The 23,168-nt window shown below is 33.8% G+C and overlaps 1 protein-coding gene and 1 long non-coding RNA gene across 2 annotated transcripts in view; both read right to left on the reverse strand.

Moving 5' to 3' along the window:
- The window catches only part of Polr1C (RNA polymerase I and III subunit C), a 48,441-nt gene extending 44,774 nt beyond the window's left edge, over nt 1-3,667 (reverse strand). The window contains exons 1-2 of the mRNA XM_076497931.1: nt 3,503-3,667; nt 316-387 (exon numbers count right to left, since the gene is read on the reverse strand). Of these exons, the coding sequence (XP_076354046.1) occupies nt 316-387; nt 3,503-3,562 (132 nt within the window). The 5' untranslated portion in view covers nt 3,563-3,667. The remainder of the gene's footprint in view (nt 1-315; nt 388-3,502) is intronic.
- A 7,283-nt stretch (nt 3,668-10,950) lies between these two features.
- Nucleotides 10,951-18,672, reverse strand: LOC143248929 (uncharacterized). The gene is made up of 2 exons (XR_013027291.1): nt 18,245-18,672; nt 10,951-12,037 (listed from the first exon to the last, which is right to left on the reverse strand). It is a non-coding gene; the product is annotated as an uncharacterized LOC143248929 (long non-coding RNA).
- Nucleotides 18,673-23,168: the final 4,496 nt, after the last annotated feature.

Raw genomic sequence — 23,168 nt, forward strand, 5'->3', positions numbered from 1 at the left:
GACAGAAATTTGAGCCTATTACATGTAGTTTGCAAGTCAAACTCCCTAACCATAAGGCCATGCCAAGTCTTAGAGCAAATAATTCTAATCTATAAACTAACATACACATATCAAAAGATCCTATTTTTCAATAACTGAATTTTTGCTTACAAAATTATGACTAAGTCATTGGAATTCTATAATCATTTAATTTCATACTGAAAAAAAAATCTCAATCATATAACCAAATATAAACAAAAATGTCTGGATATAAAAAAAAAAGACTTTATAATCATTCAGTCTATGTTTTCTACTAAGGAATATTTTTTAACTTACCTTTTCAAATTTGTCTTGACTCCAAGCATCATCATAGCCTGGATAATTACCAGGAAAATCAGTAGTTTCTGTCTGTGGAACAAAGCCAAAATGGAAAAGAAATATTATTAGCTATATTCATATATTCATAACACGTAGCTTAGTGGAAGATAATCACAGAGCTCAAAGGAAGATAATTTTTCCACATAAACATTTCTAAAATACCATAAAGATTTAGAAACTGTCAAGCAAAAATTAATAGCAATCACATATCACATGAACTTAAAAATTATACACACTGATCTTGCATTATTTCCTATAAACTACCTACACATAAATTTGTGAAAATACCATGCTTAGAACAAATTAGTTTTATCTCACAGTATCACTTTAACTCAATTTCAACAGCTTGCATGAACATTTAGTCAACTATAAAAATAAAATTTATAATTTGGAACAAAAAACATAAATAATCAAATTTTAATCATTGTACAAGTTTAACAAACATATAACATCCTATAAATTGTAACAAATCTAATGCTTTTAATAATATAATGTAATACAAGTCAGTCAAACTTATGAACTTAAAACTTTGAGGAAAAAGACCTAAACAATTCAAACATCATAGCTTTTAACAGTCTGAATTCCACAGACTGACCATATTAAGTTTAAAATAACGTAATGCCAAAATATACATGAATAATTTGTTTGTTTAAAGGTATCCATTTAATTATTAAACACACAAAGTTTTAGGAACAGCCTTTGGTGGAACACTAAGGTTATCTCAGTACAGCATTTATCCTCTGCAGCAAGATATTATCACAAACAACATATGAAGTGCATGTATATTCAAATTGTCAAACAATATAATCTTATTTATGAGTATACTAGCTCCATTCATTTCTTCTTTTATGCAAATAATTTAATACAAATGTAATATGCTCCTCACATTTATGTTAAGTTTAATTCTTTTTATCTTTAATGATTCCAAAATTCTTCTTTTGTTTGAATTTTTATCTGTCTGCAAAAATATTAACTTGTTTATTTGGAACTTCTTACTAAAAATGAAAATAAAATTAAAAATGTATGAATAAAAATACAGGTTTTAAATTATCAGAAGTCTAGTTTGATGTATGTATATAACTATCATTTATCCATACCCTCAACTACAAACCATCTCTTAATTCCAAACTTAACATGGAAACTGTTTTAAGTGACTTAATATGGACAGTTTCACATGAAATACAGATTGGCTTAAAAAAGATGCAGTTTGTTAGCCTAAAGAATGACTAACCTTACTAGGTCATGTGACTTACAAGAAATTCAACACTCGCATCTACCATTTTGTATATATCAAGAAACAATTTTAGTCATGAATCTGAATATTGAAAAAACATGTCAAAGTGCTAACATGAAGAATAAGTTAAGTGAATATTTACCGAGATAAGCTTGTTTTCAACCCACACATCATTACACAAATGTCATGAATGTTTATTCATCCCAGTGACTTTTCTGATCATGATGTAAAACTACAACATGATCAGCTCTCAGATATTGTTATATTTATGTGTATCTTGTGGATCCACCAGTAGCTTAGCTTATAAATGTACAAAATGCTACAAAAAAGTTCAGTGGTCATAAACTATACTAGACAAAGGTTTCAGATGTGAAAGCTATGAGGATTGAAGTAGCTGGAACATGTGTAACTGTTGAGCCTTTTTTTTCTGTAACTCCAAATTTCTCCATTTTCTATATTTGCCATTACTGCATAACATTTGTGCTCACTAGTATCACATTTTCGTAGTACTTAATCATCATGATGTTACTGATACACCTCTCAATATCCAACGAAGTGATGTCTGATTCTGGCTTATTTGACAATCGTAGTTATATCATTGTATGCACATATAAGTGCCTGTAGGAATTATATGGAACCCTTATCAAATATCACTAATTTCTATAATTAATAAACAGTATGACATATATACACATATTCAGTTACAAAGTTTTAATTTATACATATATTCCAATACCTTTCACAAAATATGCACTACACATGCAAGAAATGTCAAAGTTGCCTATTTTTCCGATGTTCTTTTTGGGTCAGCTGAGAATCTACAATTAGATAGTTCAGTGCTGAAACCTGTCTACTAATGTAGCCAAAAGCACAGTAATTGAAAAGCATTTTCAAGTTTTATTTTTATTGCCCAGATGTAAGAGCACTTAGAGAAAACAACACAATGAAGTAATATGTAATGTCATGACCACATTCTGAAAAGATTTATTTCAGAACTTAATTAAACTCTAACCTGTCAATTTAATTCATGTTATACTTCAAAGTTTTATTTGCAGGAGACCTTAGCTAAAGGGGTAATGTCTGTAATAAATCAAGGAGCTTCCAAAGTGCTTCTTCCTAGTTCTTTGCAGCAGAGGCACTTCCCCTCATACACCTCTCAATAATATAACTATCCTTTGAACTCTTAACTGGGACTCCCTTTTGTCTGTTCACACCTACAACTTATTTTGTCAACAGTCTTATGAACTCATGGTGATGAGAAACCCACTTGAAGTAAAAATATATCTCAGGATGGCTGATATGGATATCAAGACTTTTACTGATAAAACAGATAACAATGTTTTGATCACATAAGATCATTTTCAGGTTAAATGAAGGTGTTAATACCCATACCAGCTGACCTGAGACATATCTGTAGTCTTATGAACTTGATAAATTTATGGAATTAAACTAAGAACATCCATTTTTATAAAAACATTTTTTGTAAAATATATTCTTGTTTCTTGGTAGTAAGGAGCAGGTTTCACAAATGAATTTGTGTGTTAAAGGATAATTTTTTTAATTTTTACACAAAAATAAATGGTTTATCAGAATTAGTAGAAAAACTGAGTGACAAAAATTAGTCTGCTCACACCGTCACAAGCAGTTGCACAATGGCAACTTCAATTTACTTTAATTTTACAATAAACTGGTCTTAACTTACAAATGAAAAACATGTCAGTAGTTTAATTGAGATAAGCTACATAAGTTTTAAGTCAAACTAGTTTAAGCCTCTCAATCATGAATTTTATTGTCTAGGGAATGCTTCATAATAATAATACTAATAGTAATACCTACATGTATATATGACTATACCAACACCGACTTATAAAAAATAAAGGAACTAAAAGTTACTAAATGAAAACAGCTTACATCAATCACATCATGTTCTCTCAACTGAACACGCGTTCTCTTCTGATTGATAATATCCATTCAATTGCAAGAACAGTCGACTTGACTTTTAAGAATTTCAAAACACGTGAAAGTATTGAAAGGCAAGTTTGTAAAATAACAACGCGCGCCACCTATGCAGTATATAGAATATATAATTTTGAAAATCTATAGCTGTTTTTACTTTATTTGCCTACTTCATGTAACTTTAAACTTTCTTTAGATTTTTTATAAATTATTATCATTTATTGAATGACAAATATTTTATTAAGATCTAGGATGTTAGGCTTTAATTAAATGTGTATGTCTTTTGTAATATAAATAATTACTGTAATAATGTGTTATAATAATATAATTATACAATATACTAAAATCAAAAGGAAATAAATGTTTTAAAGTAATTTTTACAGTAAAAAGGGCTGATGAATAATTGACATTTTGTTGTTGTTGTTTCAGATTATTTGCTATAACCCTTTAAAAAATTATTTGTACGTTCACAAAGAATAGCTAATCCTAGCGCCCTCCGCTGGTACAGCGGTAAGTATGCGGATTTACATCGCTAAAATAAGGGGTTCGATTCCCCTCGGTGAGCTAAGTAGATAGCTCGATGTGGCTTTCCTATACAAAAAACAAACAAGCTAATAACACGAAACTAACATTTTATCTTTCCTTCTCGATGTTTTCTAAATACCATACTTTTTTAAAGACATTTCCTGATTTTGTTTATTCATTTTTATACCAGAGTATCTTAATAGTTTTTGCTATCACAGTTGCATGGAACATTTGACAACTCAAATTAATTGTTTTCTTTTGGACCATTACCTAGTAAAGCCTGAAATAACTAGGTAATAATCTGTGATGACGAGAAAATCCACTTGTAGAGAAAAATATATATGCAAAAACAGTTGGTTTGGGTTGAGAAAATTTTTTGTTCGCTCTTCTACATAAAAATTTTTCTCAACCCAAATCAGCCGTTTTTAAATATATAGGTAGTAATCTGTGAACCTGACCAAGTGGTTATAGCGTTTGACACGCAATTTGAGGCTCGCGGAGGTGAATAAATGTCTCACCAAATGTGCTTATTCTTCCAGCTGTGTGGAAGGCAATATGAAGTCACGGTCAATCCCACTATGCGGTGGTAAAAAGGTAGCCCCAGAGTTGGCGGTGGGTGGTGATGACTAGCTGCCTTCCCTCTAGTCTTACACTGCTAAATTAGGGACGGCTAGCACAGATAGCCCTCGAGTAGCTTTGTGCGAAATTGGGCTACTCTTTTACCAACGAATAGTGGGATTGACCGTCACATTATAACGCCCCCACGGCTGAAAGGGCGAGCATGTTTGGCGCGATTAGGATGCAAACCCGCGACCCTCGGACCCTCGCACGCCTTAACACGCTTGGCCATGCCGGGCCATTAGGCCTTTAGTAGTTGTTAACAGTATAAACAAATGTGTAGTTTTGCAAGATCACGATAGAGTTTCAGTTCCTCATTTAATGTTTGATATGCGTTTACGATTTTCTTTTTTAATGTATACTTCAGTTTCTGTATTTTACAATGCAAATATTCCACAATTTTGTAGACATTTTGAAGTCATCTCATGAACCAGCATCGGTTCGCAGACAATCGGTTGGGAATTACTGCACCATGAAGCAAATAATGGGTCATTTTTTTATTATTGTTCAGTTAACATTCACGCCAGAAAATTTTTGAAATACTGGTAATGAAAAACCAGTGAACAAAGTCAGAACCCCTTTGTATGATAGAAAATATACAATTCGAGAACATAAGTAACTCATTAAAAATTGATTCGGTAACTAGAAAAATGTCAACAATATTCACAAAGCAAATGATATTTATAAATTACACTTTCATTCTAACACCACCTGCAAGAATGCAACACCCATAGTCTCCGTGCCTTAGTTTGTTAATAATGTTTCTTTGTTCTAAAAACAGTTATATTTTGTTTGAGTTAAGTTTGACATATTAATGTTCTGTAAAAAATTCTAAGAACCTTTTTAATACTTACTTATTAGTTGTTTTTGTTGTTTTTTAGCTTTACCCGATATTTGACAAAGATAGTCATAGAGATGTTTGACAGAGATAGCTATAACTTCTGTATTAAACTTTGCTTCTTTTAATTCAATACATTATATTAAGTGTATGCGATATTTCTAGAAATATGAGATCTATTTTTTGAATCACGAAAGTATTAAGGTAATATAGGATACATTACAAAATTAGTTTACGTAGTAGAGTATATATGTGAGAGTTATAGTTAATACAGAGATCACTTGTTTCATATGTGTGTCATTTTATCAAAACATTGTTTTTCGAATTTCGCGCAAAGCCACACCAGGGTATCTGCGCTATCCGTCTCTAATTTAGCAGTGTAAGACTAGAGGGAAGGCAGCTAGTCATCACCATCCGCCGCCAACTCTTGGGTTACTCTTTTATCAACGAATAGTGGGATTGACCATTACATTATAACGCCCCCACGACTGAAAGGGCGAGCATGTTTGGTGCGACTAGGATTCGAACCCGCGACCCTCAGGTATCAAAATATAATAAAACATTAGATATCGTATTTTGTACAAACTTCAACTAAAATAAAAATCTCTCAAAAAGTGTTTAGTCTGTTTTTAAAGTTATCTGAAATTCAACTTTTTTTTTTTAATATAATTTTCACCTGATGATAATGACCCAACACTAAGATAATATGGGTCGATACGTTGTAATCATTGATAAAAGAGAATTTGCCTACAGTGAAACTTCTTGTTATTGTAATTTGTAAATAATCGCTCATATTATTAGACTTTTCATTAAATATTAATTATGCAGGGTTTTTTCACAGATTAATATCATTCGATAATTTAGTGCTAATTTTGTGTCTGATGCTACATGATTGTTGCTGTTAGACCAAGGATTTAAATGTTGGCTGTCCTTCTGAGTTCGCCCCCCAGTGACTCAGCGGTATGTCTGCGGACTTACAACGCTAAAATCCGGGTTTCGACACCCGTGGTGGGCAGAGCACACATAGCCCACTGTGTAGTTTTGTGCTTAATTCAAAACAACAACAACCTTCTGAGTTTAGTTTCTGTTTTGTGAAAACATTTTCATACAGCAAGTGTTTGATCACATGTTGAATTAATTGGTAAAGAAATACTAAAAATTACTAACAATGAATAAAATTGGTTAACTTCAGAAACTTTTCAAAAATTAGATTGTAACTCTACGTATTATATAGTCCCTCACTAGCACAGAGGTGTCTTCGGACTTACAATGCATATATATCTTGCCAGTAATGAGTTACAATAGCTTCATCATTCATGAAAACAAACAAATTTACAAAACACTGATATTTACTTTTTTAAACCATCAGTTCTGTCAACTGCTTGGCGTGTTTGTGTGTGAAAAAAATAACCACCTCAAACCAAACATCTTACTTACATTACATCTCCAGTAAAGTTGATTCAAATTGAACAAAATATTATAACTAAGTGGAATATCCTCATTAATAGGTTCACTTCATTTTTAAGCTGTTAAGGAAATCATGTCCTTGAATTGCCTTGTATGTGCTATTGTTTGTAGATGTACGTGATGTATTGAGTGTTTCATTGTAAATTTATTGTTATTTTATCCTGCAGTTACTTGGAACACTGTAATTACACTAATAATAAGAACCAAGTCGTTAGAGTGCCTAAACTATAAATTCGAGGATACAGAATTCGCGACTCATTACTGGTTCACATTAATGAACAGTGGATGTGCTACAAGAATAACATTCAAATTTCAGTTTTTAATTAGACAAAAGTAGTCCAAAAGCTGAACTTCTTCCTTCTAATTCATCAGCTCAAAATTGGCTATGCAGTGTCAGTCCTTGTATAGTTTTATGCGATGTTATGGGACAAATGGTTGTTGTTTTGAGTTAAGCACAAAGCTACACAATGGGCTATCTGTGCTCTGCCCACCACGAGTATCGAAACCCGGATTTTAGCGTTGTAAGTCCGCAGACATACCGCTGAGTCACTGGGGGGCAGGGACAAATGGACACTACTAGCGTATCTAACTAAAACGTATTTCGACAAAATTACTCCATTCTTGCCATGAGCTCATGAAATGTTGAATTGTCGTCTCTTTTATAGATCACATTGTTTATTTGTATCTGAAGTTGAATTACTCTAATATTTAAATAAATGTATTCTGAGGGTCACACGACTCGACTGGAGTGTCATGCCTATCCGGAATTACTACTGTAATTACTACCAGAGTACGGAACATTTCTATAAAACACGTATAGAACAGCTGTACGAATTATTTTCAGATATCTTGTTATTATTATTATCAATAGAGTTTTAGATGAAATTTTTCATTATTTTCAAACCAATGTTTAAATTATATGGTATACTGTTTACGAGCAGCTAGCTTACTAGCCAGCAAAATAAAAGATCCCAGTTTGACCTGTGATGCTACTGATTTCATTTTGCCCATTCAGCTGTTATTATTGGTGCTATTACACTTATAAAATCCTTGTATATATCAAATTTATATGGGAATCATTAATTACAGTTAATTATTGTGACGATTCCGTAAACTTGGGTAGGGAGAACTTATGCACCTGTGGCCTTGATCCAACCTATAAGATATATAGTTGATCCAACTTGTAAGATAGGTAGTTGATCCAACATGTAACATAGGTAGTTGATCTAACCTGTAAGATAGGTAGTTAATCCAACCTGTAAGATAGGTAGTTGATCCAACATGTAAGATAGGTAGTTGATCTAACCTCTAAGATAGATAGTTGATCCAGCCTGTATGATAGGTAGTTGATCTAACCTGTAAGATAGGTAGTTGATCTAACCTCTAAGATAGATAGTTGATCCAACCTGTATGATAGGTAGTTGATCTAACCTCTAAGATAGATAGTTGACTCAACCTCTAAGATAGATAGTTGATCTAACCTCTAAGATAGATAGTTGATCTAACCTCTAATATAGATAGTTGATCCAACCTGTAAGATAGATAGTTGCTCACATGGCTGTGACAGTTAATTGCACTCAAACAATTCGACAAAATCCTTGTGTTTCTGACTGGTTGACCTACCTCTGGTCAATAGGTCATAATTATAATTTGCTATATCTGAACCTATGAGGTCTCTGACTTAGACATAAAGTTGTAATTTAGGTTATATATTTCAAGTAAGTCCATTTCCAGTTTCAGCTACAAGCTTTCAGCAGAAATTGCATATTTTGTACTAAATACACAACCTTTATTTATTTCAATCTTTCACTACGTAACGTTAATATCTTTCAATAATTCAACGCATATTTTTATTTTGTTTTTCGTATATTTTGGAGACATTTTAGTAGATTAGCTAAATGTAGTTTCTACAATAAAAGTTCATGTAAGTTTGTAACCAGTTACTCATCACAAAGTGCGCTAAGATTAACTTCTACTAATCTTGTATAATATTTCTTGTTTAAATCTTTATAAATATTCATGTAAACCTATGACTGTTAAAATGATTGTAACTAACCATACCAAAAAGAAATGATATGAAAGTTGGAGGAAAATTTTTAGGATTATTAATTATTCTTCTAATGTCTGTGCTGTGTTCATAACGTGTGTAAGCTGATTACAAATCGAGAGTTATGTGAATATAGCTGAAAGGGAAATTCTGAATGGTTAAGAAAGGGCTAAATGGCCCGGCATGGTCAGGTGGTTCAGGTACTCGATTTGTAATCCAAGGGTCGCGGGTTCGAATTCTCGTCACACCAAACATGCTCGTCCTTTCAGCCGTGGGGGCGTTATAATTTACGGTCAATCCCACTATTCGTTGGTAAAAGAGTAACCCAAAACTTGGCGCTGAGTGGTGATGACACGCTGCCTTCCCTATAGTCTTACACTGCTAAATTAGGGACGACTAGCGCAGATAGCCCTAGAGTAGCTTTGCACGAAATTCAAAAACAAACAAAGGGCTAAATAAATATGGATTGTGGATAAAAAACCCGAATGTCTCTATTACTGTTTTAAGATTTGATTACTGGTTATTGTATATAAATGAGTGACTAGAACATATCCGATCTATTCTTAAATCCATTAGTTATCACTTGTTTCTGGTTAAAATGTATTGCTGATGATTTGTCAAAATCAACAAGCTTCGACTAATGACACATCAGAGGGTAGCAAAAGTGAACCACGAAAAACTCACAGTGAAGTAAAAGGTCAAAAAATATCAGTTATGAATGTTTAAAGTCAATTATCTGCTTTACTTTTGAGTATAATTTGTTGAGTATTGGGTGTGTGCATGCATGTGAAACATTAGAAGAATTGCTTTTAATCATCCAAAAATATCTGTATCTCATATTAGTAAAATATGGTCCGGCGTGGCCAGGTGGTTAAGGCACTTGACTAGTAATTTGTGGGTTCGAATCCCCGACACACCAAACATGCTTCCCTTTCAGCCGAGGGGGCGTTATAATCCCACTATTCGTTGGTAAAAGAGTAACCGAAGATTTGGCGGTGGGTGGTGATGAATAGATGCCTTCCCTCTAGTCTTATAGTGCTAAATTAGGGACGGCTAGCGCAGATAGCCCTCGTGTAGCTTTGCGCAAAATTAAAAAAAAAAGTAAAATATAATTTTGGATTCAAATACTTGGTAACAGGTATATTTTTTCAAGTTTTTAAACTTAAATTATGTAAAATATAATCCAAAACAATATTCAAAACCTTTAAATCAAGACCTTAGGATAAAATACAATAGTATAACACGTGTACATATTATTACTTTATACAATGAGAACTCAAGTATAGGTGTGACGTCTTCATATATATAACAGCTTTCGAAAGCTGTTTTTCAAGTGTACGTATTTATTATTCTATTGGAATTCGATGCGGTATTGATGTTTCTGAGTTATAGAATTTTGTGTCTAAAATATTTTGTTCTTTGTGTTCTACGTACATCGACGGTATTCATAGAGGATTACTAGTATATCGAATAGCATTAAGGACATTATGTTAATTATTTCATCAAGAAAACTTTATGCATTAAAATCACAACAAAGATTCTGTTGTTATGTTCACCAAAGTATAAAATGTCCGAAGTTAACTAATGTAACTTTTCGGTTTTTAGATAACATGAAACGTTCGACGGTTAATATCAGGAAATGTTATACAAATACAGTTTCATCAGATAATAAAATAAACACGTCTTCAGACTTCATACGTGATGAAAATAACCACAAAACAGAAATAGTTTCACAACCAGAGATGAAAGAAGAAGAACATTTGTTGAAAGAGCGTCGACCCTTTCCAGTCGTGTTAAAACAGTTATCAGATGCAGATATAACATAAAATATTTCATAAATATTTCTCAATTCCTTTTTTTGCTAAATATTCTCAAACAAACCGAAAATCATGAGACAAAGAGAAAGCACTGAAAACCAACCTTTTATTGTGAAAAAGAAACATAACGCAATAGCTTCGTTCAAATGTTTACAGTTTTCCGCAAAAGATGAGCCAGTTGTTCAGCAACCTGACAATTATCAAATAGAAAGTATTTTGAGATAGAAGCCACTAATAAATAGTTCGACTTGGAAATCTATGACATATGGTGACATATTCCGAAAGAAGCTGATGTCGTTACATACAAATAAATTACAATGAAAAACTGATAAGAATGATTTAAACTTGGACAATACAAATATGTATGTATATCACTCTTTGATAAATAGTTTGGGAACAGTCTTCACGCTAGATGAAAATATATAAAATAATATATAAAAATATATAAATGCTAATAATAACAAGAATTATCACTTTTGTTCTTGAAGTAATTTTTACTACAAGTGTTGATAGAAGAAAAAGAGGCAAAAACTAATAAACGGTCTATAGTGGACTTAAGGTCCTTGGGGGAATTTATAAATAATATGTATGGAATGAGACCAACAATACTAATATCCTAGAACTAAATGTGAGGGGAGTATCATCCAGAGAAAATCAACTTTTAGAGATCAAATGGCAAAAATTCTGTATGGTCAGTGTCTAAGATATTACGTAAACGTTCGTGAATAGAAACTGAAAAGATAGAAGAAAAATAAGTTTAAAGATTAAGTGATACTATTAAGCTTAATTTTTAAAATATGAAAGGCTGTAGTAAGCTAAAATATTGTACATAAAGTATTTTTACTTCTGGAAAAGTAGCAGGTAGTTTTGAAGAAGAACATCGACACAAACAACATTCGTGGTCTTCATTCAGATCTACTCTATTGTCTGGTGAAAAGATTCTTGACGACAACCGTCTGTGTTAATCAAGTTCACTGATCATGGTTAATAATGAGCGTCATCATAAGAGATACGACGATGGTTTCTGTTCGAGCTTCAGTTGAGAGACCCTCAGGTGATAGTCTTATATCTATGTTGGAGGTACAATATCAGTGTAGTTCTACTTACTTGTTATGATTTAGAGAGAAGTGGTTTATGGAAAGCGTTGTTTTTTGTTTTCGCTGTAAGGTTTTTCGACACTGAAAGAGAAAAAAGCAAGAAGAAATAATCACAAACTGAAATAACCATGTATATGAGTGTGTTTCTGTTGAGTATTCATGATTAGCTATTTACTATTTTTAAAGGTCATCCTCTACTCTACATTTAAGCTGCATAAGAAGACTGTATAGTCACCAATATATTTCTATAAGTTGTACTCTGATATTCACTTGCCAACCATTTCACAGCCAATTCTGTTTTTCTCCTGTTAGGTGAAAACGTATTATTATATAAACTTCCTTTGTATACTTAAATGAAACTTTCATTATTATAATAAATCAACATTTTATATTTGTTTATTAGTTTGTCTAATGAGCTCAAAATTTATATTTTGGGGGCGTTTAAATGAATAAAATATCACTATATTTTTGTTTTGAATATTCTTATAACGGAAATGCAAAAACGATGAATGCCAAATGCTTTGGAACTTCTTGTAATGACACTTTACTTTTTAGTGTTATGAAGTTCTACCTATGTGGTGTTAACATGTAAGGATACGTATAAAAAGATCCAAGTTTCGAGCCATAATAAGATGCTCAACACACTCTTTACTTTTAGTTGACGAGGGTTAAGAGAAGCCAGGTAAGTCATATATATTACTGGATTTTTGCTACCCCACACACTTCTGGTCAGCTGTAGAAATTTAGGACTGAGTGTGTCTGATGATGAAGAAGGTCCATGAAAAATACCAAATGTAATAGAATATGTCATAAGAACTCATAATGATAACTCTATTAAACTTTAACAAGTTATGAGTGAAACTGAAGATAAATGTACAACATTACGTTAACGATATTATATCTTCCATTTCCACTATCATCAAAGACTTTCTTTAAATGACTCCACTTTACAGCGTAAATTTCTTGTTTAACGCCATCTGGTGTACTCGTTAGACTGTACATTGTACCAAACTTTATCGCTTTAACACGAAAGAGACTTACGTATTCTATTTAGGGTGAAACGAACATCCCTCATAAAATTGATTAAGTATGAACACAACCTAACCTGATAGTTTAAAGCTAAGAACATAGTAATGGGCATCATACTATTCCTAAAAATAATCCAGAAATTAAAAGCTTAGAATAATCTACGCAACTGGAAAAATTCGAGTTGCTCCTGAATGTTTTATCTTAACACTACAGACCAAGAGAGAATTTAAAACACAAAGTAACAAGGACCAGTTTCTAGTAATTACATGAAGATCATTGCAAAGGAGAGTTGTTAAGTGAGCCAAATAAATAGTTTATTGTTTTTATTCAAGGTGAACGAGAGATCTTAAAATTCTCTTCAGGATGTGATTAACCTTTCGTAAAAGGTAGTTTAAGAATAGAAATCAGTTTAATTTTAAGTGTAATACTATATTTAGGCAAGTTGATTGTAAATTGAGTTCATCTACTAGCCATTAAATCAATAGGGACACCACGATGACCGGTTATTTCATATAACAATTGTAATAAAAAAAAACTTGTTTGGTAACATTTTCAGTTAGTAACAATTCTAAGCATTCAGTGAAGTTATCCATGACTTTGGATATATATTAATCTCCACTGTATGAGGCAGTTGTCCAACAGTCAAGGATAAATCACTAGACGAGATATAATTTGATAAATAACGAAAGGCTAAAAAAACTTGCATGTGGAACAACTGAGAACATATTTTTTGTGCCTGTTATACTGTCAGCTAGGTCAGAATAACATTTTAAGCTTAAAACATCTAATTAGGAATTTTAAGTTCCACAATATTAAGGGCTATAATCATGAAATTTAAAATTTCAAACATTTTTGCAAAACATGATCTATTCAAGTTCTACTCTACAATAAACAAATATCATCTTATATTTTAAGTACTTATGTTTTTTACCGAGAATATTTTTTATTCCTTCAGAATGACTATTAGATCAGACAGTTACGCTTAATTGAACATGTGTTTTATCTTCCAAACGAAAAATTATTTCGTTTTTTTATTAACGTTGTAATGTCTAGAGCAGTGGTGCACAAAGTCAGGCCCGCGACGAGTCGTCGAGTGGCTTTCTCTCTCGGTGTTTGGGTATGAAAAGTTCATACCCTGGAGGGTCAGGTTCTCCGTGACCTCTTCCTCCTCCACGTACTTATGTTCTTGCCGGATTGGTATTTGTAATTGTAGAACTGAATATTATTTTGATCCTTTTCATGGCAATGTCCATTTATTGTGGCACATATATAGTTATTATTTTATTCTATCAGCACAATGTCAAGTTTGTTGGTGGCTTTTATATTATTATTATTTATTATTATTTATTTATCTATATTTTATGTATTTATTTATTTTTATGTTTAAAATATAAATTAACTGGGGATAGATATTTAGGACTAGCTTCATCATGTATGAGGTACCTATCTAGTTCGCATAGTAATTCGTTTTTCATCCAATTCTTATCAAAGTACATTATTGTACTATGTAGGAGTCTATCTGGTATGGTTGGTATGTTCAAATATTTGTAAATGAACTGAGATGATATAGTTCTTGGAACTCTGTATGCAGTTGTGAGGAGTGTGTTTTGGATTGTTTGTAGTTTGGTTTTAATTATTTTATTGCTTACAGTTATCCATGCTGGAGCTGCATAATCTATTACAGGTCTGATATATGTTTTATAGATTTTTAGTATGTTATCTGTAGATGCTCCACTGTTTTTACCAGTTAGACTCCTAGCATAGTTAGTTCTTCGCAAGACTTTATTTTTAATTTCGTTAACATGATTGATCCAAGTTAGTTTTGAATCATAGGTCAGACCTAAAACTTTTGCCGATGGGGCAGTCTGAAGTAGTGTGCCATTCATATATAATTCTGGCTGTTGTTTTTTGTGTTTTGTCAATTTCGTAAAGACTACGAGTTGTGTTTTTGCTGTGTTTATTTTTATTCTATATTTTTGACAGTATTCACTTATTCTATTTAGTTGTAGTTGTATGTTAGTGGCTGCTATTGTGGGTGTTGCGGCACTTTTTCAGACTACCACATCATCTGCGAACTGTGAAGAGAATCCATAATTGGGATCCTTCAGTGACATATTGTTTACATACATGATGAAGAGTATAGGGCTAACCACCCCTCCCTGAGGGACACCAGCTTCAGGAGTAAAGTATTCAGAAAATGTTCCTTCAACATTTACTCTACATTTTCTATTTTACAAAAAGTTAGATAACCAGCGAATAATTCCACGCGGTAGTTCCATTCCATTCATTCGGAACCTGGAGCTTTGTATTTTGTGTTTTTTATTGCTTCAAGTAGTTCTTGAAGGGATATTTCATTTGTTAGTAACGTGTTTACATAATCTGTGTTGGGTCTTGTATTTGTATCAGTTATGTTTATTGAAAAAATTGGTTCAAATTAATGTTTATTGTTTAATATGTGATTAGTGACTTTATTGTAGAAATATGTATCCATATATGGATCAGTGTGAGTTTTAAAAGTATTTTGAAGTTGATCTTTGAAAGCTTCGGCTATTTCTTTATTTGTGTGTGCTATAGTATTATTATGTTCGAGTGCAGGATATTTCTTTGGGACTGTATTATCATTGGTGAGTCTTTTAAGGTGTGACCAGAATTTTTTGGGGTCAGTTTTATCGTTTAGTTTTGAGCAGTAGTTGTCCCATTTATCTTGTTTTTGTTGTTTTATTTGTGTTCTGATGTGATTTTTAATATTGTTTATTTACATTTTTGTTTCTCTGTCTTTTGTTATCATGTATGCTGTCTTCTTAATTGTCTTCGTTTTTTGATTAGGGTGATTATTTCTGTGGAGGGTTTCCATGTGTTGTTTTATGGTGTTGTTTTGGTATTGTTATCTTGGCTGCTTTTTAAAAGCACTCCGTTTGATAGTAGATATCCATTTCAATATGGGTTTTAACTTCTTTTATAACTTTATTAGGAAATAGGTTGTCTAATTCCTGTTTGTGATTTTGCCAATTTGCTTTACTGTAATTAAATTTTTCTTTCCTAAATGTTATATTTTTATGAGGGACGAGATCGAAGACACAATATATTGGTAGGTGATCACTACCAGCATCATTTCCAACTTGGAATTTTATTAGTTTTTGGCTCAGATTATATGTGCAAATGCACAGGCCTAGTATGTCACTGGAGTTAGTGGCATACGCTGTATGTGTAGGGGTGGCATCGTTTAATAAGACTATATTGTTATCATCTATGAATTGTAATAGTCTTCTACCATTGTAGTTTGAGCTTCGGCATCCAAAGTTAACATTTTTACTACTTAAGTCACCCATGACTATAGAGTTATGGTTGTGGGAAAAGATATTGTTTAGTAATGCTATATCTAGTTGTTTATTTGGTGAGCAGTAAATTCCTGTTACAGTTACTTTTGTTTTATTTCTTTGCAGGATATCGACTGTAACATGTTCGTTGTTACTGCTCAATTTAATTTCTATAACTGATAGTTCCATTTTGTAGAGCAGCATAAGGCCTCTATTTTCATCATTTTTGTTTATTCTGTCTTTCCTTATTGTTGTATAATTTGGTATTTTAAATCTACTGTTATTGTATATTAGAGTTTCGTTTACTATTATAATGTGGGGGTTAGTTTCTTGTATTAGGTCTTCGATCTCATGTTTCTTGGAAGCTATTGCACCTTGGATGTTGATATATACAACTGTGAACATTATGTTGTGAGCATGTAACCAGTAAGTGTTGATATTATGAATGGTATGTGGGGTGTGATGTGTTTTTTGGAGATATTAATCAGTAATTCGAAGCAGTTGTTTGGTTTGGTTTTGTGTATTCTGTTACAAATTCTGTAAATAAGTTTTTGATTATGGTAGTAAAAAGGCTTGTTTTATCTGGTGTGTTAGTATTTGTTTCTTGGAATGTGGTGCTGTTTTTTGAGTAATAATTTTCTGTTCTTGCTGTTTGTGGGGTTCTTTTCCTTTTAACATTTCTGCATATGTGGTTTATTTGTTTTATTAAATTCTGTTGATTTGTCTGTTTGTATTTGGTTGATTCAGTTCTGATGATGGTGTTCTTATCTGATATATACGTTGTTTTATTTGTTTGTATTTATCACATCCTTTATAGTTAGCTGTGTGGGTTTGACCACAGTTTCAACATTTGGGTGTTCCTTTATCTTTTTTACACTGGGTGATATGGTGTTCCCCGCCACAGCCGCAGCACCACGGTGTTGCTAAGCAGGCTGCAGAAACATGTCCATATCTTTGGCAATTATAACATTGTGTAACTACAATTGCCAGAGTTCTTAGCTATTTTACTTGGTATTTTTGATACCAAAGCATTATTCCATTATTAATTAGATTTAGTATGTTGTAACTGTTGTCTATGTCTACACGTATAAAATTTGTGGGAGCTTGTGTTTTCTTTGAAATTATCCGTTGTATGTTGGTATGTGAAATGCCTTGTTCGTCTAAAGCTTGGATAATAGATTCAAGGTTAATGGTTTGGTGAACCCCTCTTTCGACAATGGCTTTAGGCTGCGGCTTACTTCCTGGCAGGTGGATTTTAATTTTACCTGGTTTGAAAACATCTGCTGGCCACTCCTTTACTAATCTGTTGAGGTCAGCAGCGTCTTGTCCTTGAACAATGACACCGCCTTTGGGCAGACGCTTGATATTAACAATAGTCACATGTGGCTTGCAGCGTTTAACCTCTGTCGCAAGTAGGGGTTGATTGTACTGGCCTGGAATACCTTCTATAATGATTGAGTGTTGTGGTGGTTTAGTTTTTTGTACAATATTGTTACTTATTTTTTGTTCTTTCTGTAATGTTTTTTTTCCTTTTTGATGTGACTGTAATAAAGCCTTCTTGATCTTCAGTGTCTGGCTCACTGTCTGTGGTATTTTTCATAATATTGCTTTGAGTGTTTTCAGTAGATCTATCAACATCCACGGTATTTGATTTTTTTTCTATTTCTTTTACATTGTTAGTTTTTTTTATGTTAATGTTAATTGCAGGGGAAGCGACCTCTACCTCGGTATTAATAACAACAACTGCTTCTTCTTCATTTTCGGAATTTTCCGTAGAGTTGGTAAGTTTACTAATTTTTCTTTTGACTTTTCGTTTTTTCTTACATTATTTTCATTTGTTTTTTCTACTGTACTTAGTTCTTTTTAGCTATTGTACATAGCGCTGGTAATGGTGAACTAGTTACATTACTTTCTCTTTTGCCACCAACAAGACTTGACTTACTTGTTTTCTGTATTTCCTGATCGGCACAGGTACTTTTTTCCGTCTGCCATAGTTTGTCCTGGTCTGGTTGTAACATCCAAGTGAGAGTTAAACGCGGTTTCTCGCTCTACAGTCGGTGATTTCTTCAGGTGGCCGCCGCTGGAGTAGTCGTCTTTGTAGTCAATCGCACGGGTAAGTAGGTATAAATCTTTTAAGCTGTATTAGTTGGGGAGCCTACCTATTCAATCTTTCTTTTTTAGCGTTGAGAGAACACGTCTCTATCTTTCCCACTCTCGCCAAAGCTCGCCGAGTGGCCCGCGATGTCCAACAGGAAAGTCAAACATAGAGCGTTCGCGCCTACGCGAAGATTAAGTTTGTTTGTTTGTTTTGGAATTTCGCACAAAGCTACTCGAGGGCTATCTGTGCTAGCCGTCCCTAATTTAGCAGTGTAAGACTAGAGGGAAGGCTGCTAGTCATCACCACCCACCGCCAACTCTTGGGCTACTCTTTTACCAACAAAAAGTGTGATTGACCGTCACATTATAACGCCCCCACGGCTGGGAGGGCGAGCATGTTTGGCGCGACGCGGGCGCGAACCCGCGACCCTCGGATTACGAGTCGCGCGCCTTACGCGCTTGGCCATGCCGGGCCACGAAGATTAAGCGCTATAGAAGAATATGCATTAGATTAAATACTGGATGGTTCCATATTTGTGTCGAACAATAAAGAAAATTTGATAAGAAAATCTCGTTAATGCATAGGCAGTAACGCAATGACGAATTATTTCCGTAATTACGAAATCTCATGCATTCCAATTGTTCTTCAAGATTTACTTACGAGCCCTATTTTGATATTATTTCGTAACAAAAATGGCAGCTAATCGTAAAAAGAAAAGTTCATAATGAAAACCGTCAGTTTCATGATGATTGGACTGCGCAATACTGTTTTGTTCAACAACAGAAGAACGTGATTTGTCTGCTGTGTCATTCGACAGCAGCAGTAGCGAAGGTATCCAATATAAAACGTCATTATGAGTCGAAGCATAAAGATTTCCACAACGTTGTCGGTGATGAGCGAACAGCTCGAACTGAATATCTGCGGTGGTCGCTGAATCACCAGCAGGACGTTTTCTCAAAGCAGTCAGCAGATTTAGGTGCAGCATGTAAGGTCAGTTACGATATTTCGTTGATGATAGCAAAATCTGGCCGACCGTTCACTGATGGTGATTTTGTAAAGCAATGTATGATTATTGCATCGGAAAAGTTGTGTCCGGAAGCAATTCGCAAGCTACAGATGGTGGCTTTGAATCATATGACAGTTTAACGAAGAATTTCACACCTCTCAGCAGACGTGACAAGGCAGCTTACAAATAAAGCAGCCAACTTTGTCTACTTCTCTTTGGCAGCAGACAAGTCGACTGACATCAGTTCAATAGCACAGCTACTAGTTTTTGTTCGTGGTGTGTCGTCATCGTTTGATATCACAGAGGAACAAATCGGCATGGGTTCCATGAAAGGTCAGACAACTCGGTCTGCTCTATTCGAGGAGACAGTACGACTGTGTAGTAGTGTTTCATTGGATTGCATGAAACTGATAAGTGTGACAACTGATGGAGCACCAGCTATGACTGGAGAAAGTAGCGGGTTGGTAGCACTGTTGATGAAGCATCGAGCAAAGCAGAACAGACAGTTGGTGAAGTTGCACTGTATTATTCACCAACAGAATCTGTGCAGTAAAGAACTTGGTTTTCAGACACTGATAGCATTAGTGACGAAAACCATTAATGTCATAAAATCACGAGGGCTCAATCACCGTCAGTTTCAAAGTCTTCTTAAAGAAATTGATTCAGACTATGGTGACCTTGTGTATCACTGTGAAGTCGAGGGAAGATGCTCAGAAGATTCTGTGAGTTGATTGATGAGGTGATAGAATTCCTCAGAAGCAAGAACAAAGATACAGAAGTGATTTCCATGACTGATCCATGGAAAGCTGATTTGACCTTTCTAGTTGACATGACACAACACTTGAATGATCTGAATTTGAAGTTGCAAGGCAAAAATCAGCTTGTCTGTCAGCTTGCAAATCACGTCTCAGCTTTCAGAACAAAGGTGCAGTTGTTTTGGCAGCAGGCAGCATCAGGCAACTTCGTGTACTTTCCCACTTTTCAGTCACAGCTACAGAAGAATCAGGACATTGACACACAAGTTTATGTTGGGAAGCTAGATATCTTGATTCAATCCTTCAACTCACAGTTTCATGACTTTGACCAATGCAGATTGTTGATGAAACTTTTTGCTGATTCATTTAGTGTGTCAGTGAATGACTTGTCAGCAGAATATCAGCTCGAACTTACTGATCTCCAGGCATCTGATGAACTGCGTGCTATTTACCGAGAAAGTTTGCTTGACTTCTACGAAACGTTGCCTGATACATTTGCTAATCTGAAAGACAATGCACTTGTCCACACCAACATGTTTGGCAGCACGTACTGCTGCGAACAGGCTTTCTCGCATATGAAACTGAAAAAAACAACACTCGCAATCAGCTGACTGATGAACATCTGGAAGCAGTCTTGCGTCTTTCAACGTCAAACATCAAGCCAGACATTTCGAAGCTCGTAGATGACATGCAGTACCATCCATCGCACTGACTTTGTGACAGTTGATGCATCATAACATTTCTTAGAATAATGTGCAAACTCTTTGATGTAATCATTATTTGTGTTCTTAAATGTGATGTCCATCTTGTGTGAAACAACTGTGGAACGATTTTAATCTTCACTTTTTTGTGGCCCCCAACGGTTACGAGAAGTCTGTTTGTGACCCCTGACCCAAAAAGTTTGTGCACCACTGGTCTAAAGGTACCATTTTCTCCTTCAGCTTAGAAAGTTAAACTGTTTACAAAAATATTCAAAACGTTTCAGACGTAAATACATTTAGAAAATATCTGCATTTTGAAAATAAAGACAGATTTTAATTTGTTTTGCATTATATTCAGCCTCTTGTCTGCAACTTAGTTAAGTGAAACTTTTCAGACTTAACCTCAAAATACACAATTTATTTGTTCTTCCAACTATCTGCGATTAATACCCCTAATTGTAGGTAATCATTGCACCTGATAAACGGAAGACAACATAGCTCAAGAAGAAACGTCAAGATTGTCATCGATTATTACCAGTTAAAAACATCCTATTGAAACCACTGGAAATTACGACAGAAAGTCGTTCATTCTCTCTAGATCACATGACACAGAAGTTATAAAACCTAAAGACAGCTTCTCACGTTTATAACATTGTAAAACAAATATTCAGAAGTATCAAAACTACCAGCACTAAACATCTGTCAAACCATTTCGGAAGTTAACAAACCTACCATCCTCAACCTGATCTTTCCACCAGTCCAATAATTCTTCCAAAAACAGTTTATTCCAGCAGTCACTGATACTAAACATCTGAATGGCCATCATACGTTATACTAAAACAAAAAATCAAATGTTTGAGTCTTTACCTCTTTTTTTTTTTTGCATTGGTTAATTACTGCAAATGACGAATCATTTTGATATCTCGCACTCAGAATGTTTTTCAGTTAAATCTGTATAACTGGTTAAGAGGTTTGATATGATTCCAAGGAAAGCTACCTCACGCTCATTAGTTCTTCAGATAATAGAGAAAAAGGGAGAGTTTTGGACAAAAAGGTTACATTACGTCATAATTACACGAAGAGTGTGTTACTAGGAGACGGAAAATAGGGGTGGATGTTATTAAATATGTGACAATGAGGTCGTAAGTGAAACAAGATTTGTTACGTAGTTTGCAAATGAAACCATCAGAAATTGTGATGTTATGTCAGGTTGTGACAAGTTTATTGTCTTAAGATATTAGTCTTATCATTAACACAAACTTTATTGTTTTACCTCAGTAAACAAAGCGTTTTTGAATATGTAAAATTATATTTCTTATATTACAGATTGACTTATTTGTATATAGTAGTTTATCTGAAATAGTCCTCAAAACAACTCTTTTTTTATGTTAACCTGACGTTTTCAATCTGTAATTATTTATTACATTCAATAACTTAACCTACAATCGTACTGTTTGCTGTTACCTTATATGTAAAACATTCAAGCTCTAGATATATATTTTATGCATCACATTAGAAAACCAATAGAAACACTATTTCAGTTTCTTTAGTTCTTAACATTAGTTTTATCGTTACAGTAAACTTTAAAGTTTCATTTCAACAAACAAATATTCAGTTTTTTTCACAAAACGTGCTCACGGCATTACACAGTTGATCTATTTGAGCATGCCGTCCATAACATCTTGAATATTCCTTGTTATCAGTTTGAATAGTTTCACACCTTTAGAAGCTATCGAGTCCAAGGTTTGCTTTTCAAGATGAAAACGCTACAATATTCCCGATTATATTTGATTTTTGTAATTTCCCCTTTTTCCAGTGTTGATGCAATGTCAAGTAACTGAGTGAACTGTCTAACTGCTGCTGTTCTATGTATGATGTCAAGTAACTGAGTGAACTGTCTAATTGCTGCTGTTCTATGTATGATGTCAAGTAACTGAGTGAACTGTCTAACTGCTGCTGTTCTGTGTATGATGTCAAGTAACTGAGTAAACTATCTAACTGCTGCTGTTCTGTGTATGATGTCAAGTAACTGAGTGAACTGTCTAACTGCTGCTGTTCTATGTATGATGTCAAATAACTGAGTAAACTATCTAACTGCTGCTGTTCTATGTATGATGTCAAGTAACTGAGTGAACTGTCTAACTGCTGCTGTTATATGTATGATGTCAAGTAACTGAGTGAACTGTCTAACTGCTGCTGTTCTATGTATGATGTCAAGTAACTGAGTGAACTGTCTAACTGCTGCTGTTCTATGTATGATGTTTCATGAATTATTTTCCTGTAACGTTGTTAGGCTTATGCTCAGG

This window comes from Tachypleus tridentatus, chromosome 4 (genome assembly GCF_004210375.1).
Source record: "Tachypleus tridentatus isolate NWPU-2018 chromosome 4, ASM421037v1, whole genome shotgun sequence".
NCBI lineage: Eukaryota > Metazoa > Arthropoda > Merostomata > Xiphosura > Limulidae > Tachypleus > Tachypleus tridentatus.